This window comes from Pelobates fuscus, chromosome 6 (assembly GCF_036172605.1).
Source record: "Pelobates fuscus isolate aPelFus1 chromosome 6, aPelFus1.pri, whole genome shotgun sequence".
In the NCBI taxonomy this organism is placed as follows: Eukaryota; Metazoa; Chordata; class Amphibia; order Anura; family Pelobatidae; genus Pelobates; species Pelobates fuscus.
The window spans coordinates 271,675,214-271,680,498 of record NC_086322.1 but is presented as its reverse complement, the minus strand read 5'-3'; the positions used below and the strand labels follow the sequence as shown (position 1 = coordinate 271,680,498).

Genomic DNA, 5,285 nt, shown 5'->3' with positions numbered 1-5,285 from the left:
TCATACCTCCCAACATTACAAACAGACCATATGGGACACTTCAATCTTAGGGGTGTGAGTGGAGGTGTGTCCAGGGGTGGGCTGTTCTGAGAAATCTTAGGTGACTTACTACCAATTTATGCAGCTAATATGTAATTCACAACAAATATAATGTATTTACCAGGCTTGATGATTTATGATTTTATTATAGTTTAAAGACACATTACTACTTTACTAGTATCATTGCCGGGGAGGTCTGTAATGCACTCTGACACAGCAACAATATGGAACTCCTACAAAAGAGGGATTTGGGCCAAAAATAGGGACTGTCCCTCCTAAATAAGGACACTTGGGTGGTATATATACATTTCTAACAGAGTTTCCCTTTAAACATTTGCCCATGCTTCAACATCCCATATAACAAATTGTACTTGAGGGATATTGAACATTGTTCTCAATATAATCTTGAGAACAAGATGAAACAGAGATAATGGCTTGTAAAACGGGTAAAACATCCTCAGGACTTTTACAAATCTGTGTGTGCGAACGTACAACGCAAAGAACTATTTAAAGGACCACTCTAGGCACCCAGACCACTTCAGCTTAATGAAGTGGTCTGGGTGCCAGGTCCAGCTAGGGTTAACTAATTGTTTTATAAACATGTTTATCAATTAGTTAAGCCTTCCCCTATTTCTTCTAGTGGCTGTCTCACTGACAGCCGCTAGAGGCGCTTGCGTGATTCTCACTGTGAAAATCACAGTGAGAGCACGCAAGCGTCCATAGGAAAGCATTATGAATGCTTTCCTATGTGACCGGCTGAATGCGCGCGCAGCTCTTGCCGCGAGTGCGCATTCAGCCGACAGGGAGGAACGGAGGCGGAGAGGAGGAGGAGAGCTCCCTGCCCAGCGCTGGAAAAAGGTAAGTTTTACCCCTTTTCCCCTTTCCAGAGCCGGGCGGGAGGGGGTCCCTGAGGGTGGGGGCACCCTCAGGGCACTCTAGTGCCAGGAAAACGAGTATGCTTTCCTGGCACTAGAGTGGTTCTTTAATTACTAAATATCAATTTGTAGCAACATAAAAATTTACATTTAAAAATAGCTGTCATTACAACATGAGGACAATTTGACCAAATTGGCTATTTTTGCATTGAGTTTGCTGTTTAGTGCATGTTTAGTTTGCTGTTTAGTGAATAAACCCCATATGCGCATATAACACATGGTGGGTCGGGCAGTTATGAGGTGGATGCTGCCGATTAGTGGAGTGGTCATCAGTGGTCCAATGGGAATCCGTCTCAGAGTTTATTATTGACATCATGGGATTCATGAACAGTTGGAGGAGATTCACTTTATTAGTGAATTGAAATTTGAATTGCGACATTTAGGTTAAAAAATAAAAATAGCTCATTTGGAAAAAAAAAAGTCTCTAACTCAGTTATAGTCACAACTTGGCTATTTTGACCTTAATTTTCCAATTTACTTTTCCATTCAACCTTTGGCAGCTAAATTAATAGGTCCCAGGGTGTCACAGGTGATCCTCGGATTTGTTAATCAATCAATTAGAAATTCTCTCTTTTAAAACCTCCTAATGGGCTTACACTTTGTAATTATTGGTGCAATGGCAGCGTTGTTGTTACAGGCTGTTGTGCTATGTTTGTATGTGCTGGGTGCCTGTGGCACGGACCTGGTAAGTTCTTTTCCATAACTTGGCAAGTTTTGTAAATACTGGTCTATTAGTCAGTAATACAGATTTTGTTAATTTAAAAAAATATATATATTATTTTTAACTAAAACCTGAATTGAATTATAGAGGCTAAAATAAATTGCTATTCAAGGTTCAGTGCATAGGTTGTATCTGTCCTTCAGCTGGTCCTATGGTGGGCTGATGTCTTGTGCACTATAACTGGGCTACCTTTTGGGTTGGCTTTGAATATGAAGGGCTAATGGAAGTTGAGCCTTCCTACATCATGACAATCTCATGCCCATCTTTACTTCTGGGTCCTGTCTCCCCATCCTGACTTGCTTTGGGGACACACCAAGGAACTGTCCTCAACAAGCATAGTGTGAGCGCCTCGTTATGTTTGTGCTTTGCTGAGGGCACTAGTACCGTATACTACTGGGGCTGGCCATACAAGATGGGCTGGCAGCCTGTTGTGTATTCATGCTAGGCTGACCTGCCAGTGTAAAGGGTGGACTGTCTGCCCTTTTGGGGTCGAGCTAGTTACGTGATCTTGTCACCAGCCTACTACCATTACCCTCTTTCCCCCACCAACCTCCTGATTTTCTGGATTCTGGTGTTGGGAGTTATGCAAAACCTATACCTGGCTTCATCAGAAAGTGTTCAAATATGTCCTGCTTAGGCCATTTAAAAGTAATCAAATGCTGCTAAAATCAGTAATGACTTTGATGGTGGTATTCTTATCTTTAAAGATGCCAGTGATTTGGTCTCCTATACTCCTACCTACTAATCTTCCTTGCAGGGTGTAGAGGGGTGGGTCTGCCTGTGAAAAGGGCAGGTGTATACATAAAGATGGTGGCTCCTGCTTCAAAATAATACTTGTAGTGTGTTTTTTTTTTTTTTTTTTCTTTTCCTTTTTTTTTTTTCTCAAATTGCCTTGTGATTGGGAATTACCGATTTGGCTTAGAGCGTCTGACACACTCAGCCAATCGGCAGAGCTGAGATCTTTGGGGGGGGGGGTTAATTGGTGCTGGAGCGAAGACTTTAATGTGAAACCATTCAAACAGTTTCACCCCAAGTAAGCTGGCACCATAACTTCATCCTGATGAAGCTGCTATGGTGTCTGGCGGGCACTCTGAAATGGATCCCTGGTGGTCCACTGGTCTGGGGACCATGCAGGAGCTCTTACAGTAACCTGCACCCAGTAGAGGGGGCAGACCCAGAAAGTTCCCTCAAGCAGGTAAGGGGGTCCCAAGACTGAACAGAGGTCACTTGATCTCTTAGCCAGCTCAACAAGTGCCCACTCAAGCTAGAGCTCCTGGCTCCAACAGGGGCCAACTGTGCTCCAGTCTGAGCTCAGGCCCTGAGGCAGCTGCTTACGCCACATATGTAAAATTTGTGGTTTATGGTTATCTTGTAGCAAGAACTTTATTGTATTAATATACATGATTCCACTCTAATACCTTATTAGCATTCACGGGTGTGTTTTTAAAGGATGTTCCCTGTAAGCTAACCATATGTCTCCTTTCTCAGCAGCACAAAGAGCGCTGTAATGTATCTGGTGTTTGGGTGAACTCCCTGGGCTCTATGCTCACCCTCTCAGTTGATGAAGGTTCCCATCTCAGAGGTTTCCTGAAGTCCTCTGTAGAGTCCTCCCCACTGGCTGCAGGGGAAAACATGATTGGGAAAGTGTCAGGAGTCCTGGGAAGTGGTATGGAACCAACACTTGCAATGTCGGTCACCTGGAGTGGAGGTAAGTCACGTATTTTAGGTTAACTTACTTGACTTGATTCTTGTAAACTTTCTAAATAAATGCTAGAATGTGTAAATGTCATAAATCGAGCAACTCAAATGGTGTAAACATTGGCTGATATAATGTAATATTTGCACAAACGTAATCCTTAATGTGACGTCACGCTTTCTACATGTGGTACTAATTTTAAAGTAATAGTACAGCACAAGCCCTTTGTTCTTCCTCCTGACAATGTGCTTGCTTTGCATGTTCCTTTTCTGCAGGCTCAGTCAGTACTTGGGCCGGCCAGTGTTTCCAGGGACTGAAGACTCCTGTCATTAGAACAATGTGGCTACTGAGGTCACAGGTTGACACCGAAGACAAAAACTGGATGGCAACTAGGTAATGTCTTTTGAACTTCTGTCAGACTAAAAGCCTACTGCAATTTTTCTAACTTCCTGTCTGCTAGTCCCTGCTCTACACCTTCTCTCTCCAACAGAAGCCCCCTTGTCTCTTTGCCACTGTTATAAATCCATTGACTGTCTCCTTCAGATTACATTCTCTATACTGCTGTGGCTTCTTTTAATAGACTTCATCTTGCTACAAAAATGCTTTTGCTCACGCTGGACATTCTAAATACAGTTTTTGGTAATTTAATTTTTATTTTGTCTTTCTTTGCAGGATTGGTGAAGATACCTTCCACCCCAAAAGACGTGAACTAAATCTGTCCTAAAATGAACTGTTGTCTAAAAATAAATCCCCTTTTGACATATTTTGTGTCTGTGCCTTGTTAAGTTGTTCATGTCAGATCTTTTCTAAACCTGAAGGCTCTGTAAGGCTAGGAGAATGAATTCATCAATTGGGGTGAGAAGACTAGCCATCTCTGGGGCATCATGTCTAAATTAGTTTCCATATAGTTATTTTATGGTTTCCCCTTGCGTGTTGTTCTGTTGCACACATGTTCCGTGTGACTGGGGTGGGGGGGGGGGGGGTGGTGGTGTGTGTGTTAGTGTTATTCGGTACTGTCTTTCTGGGTGTGATGGCTGGTTTTCTCTCAACTTGGGCGGATCCGCTAAATACAGAAAGGAGTGGGTATAAACTTACTGCAGGAAATGTGAGGGATTTTTCTCTACAAAAATCTGTGCATAGACATACAAAAAATAAAACTTTTTTTTTTTTTAATTCTTTATTTTATTTGTGCTTAGAATAACAAACACGCTTATGTTGCCACGACAGCAAATATAAGCCGATGGAGTAAACAAGATCAACAATAACATGGCAAGCAGTAACAGCACACATTTTTATAATAACAAGTCAGGTTAGGTAGGACTGTCTGAGATTAGTTTCGTCCAGGTGATACCGGAGAAACTGACGGAAGCCAAGCACAGAGAGATGGACACAGGTTTCTTCAGGAAGGAAGAGATTCTTTATTGGATCACCGATCGGGACTCAGAGGGACTAGCGTCACCAAAATACAGCAAAGTCTGAGCCCCGGACAATAGTGCAGGCTCCTTATATAGGCACATAACTCCTCCCATATTAAGCTCCACCCGCACATTCTCTTAACCAATCAATACAAATAAGAATTAACTTCCTGCTTGACCGCATGGCTTGTCCAGCACAATGGAGGAGGGGGAATACTATATCCTGTATTCTTGCACATGCTCCGTACACTACTGATCGTATCTTGCCTCGTGCAACCAACTGATCGATACGTCAGCATATGCACGTACACATGCCACGTGGTAATCTCGGCCTACTAAATTTATTTTTACCGAGATTCCACCACATTCCCCCCTTTGATGCCTCTTGATATTTTACAATTACTTGAGGCATCACTTAACCTTGGTTTGCTTACACCGCAAGTTACCTTGAACCAGACCAGACTTATCTTATGATGTGA

General features: G+C 42.6%; 1 protein-coding gene across 2 annotated transcripts; it reads left to right on the top strand.

Moving 5' to 3' along the window:
* The first annotated feature begins 1,587 nt into the window (after positions 1 to 1,587).
* Positions 1,588 to 4,139, top strand: LOC134565817 (avidin-related protein 4/5-like). Of its 2 annotated transcripts, none has more exons than XM_063425476.1 (4): positions 1,588 to 1,659; positions 3,187 to 3,403; positions 3,667 to 3,784; positions 4,064 to 4,139. In XM_063425476.1, exons 1-4 carry the CDS (start codon positions 1,591 to 1,593, stop codon positions 4,113 to 4,115), a joined length of 456 nt encoding a protein of 151 aa, XP_063281546.1. In that variant the 5' UTR covers positions 1,588 to 1,590; the 3' UTR covers positions 4,116 to 4,139. The 2 variants fall into 2 exon arrangements, with proteins under 2 accessions (XP_063281546.1, XP_063281545.1); XM_063425475.1 differs by having other exon boundaries at positions 1,589 to 1,659; positions 3,184 to 3,403.
* Positions 4,140 to 5,285: the final 1,146 nt, after the last annotated feature.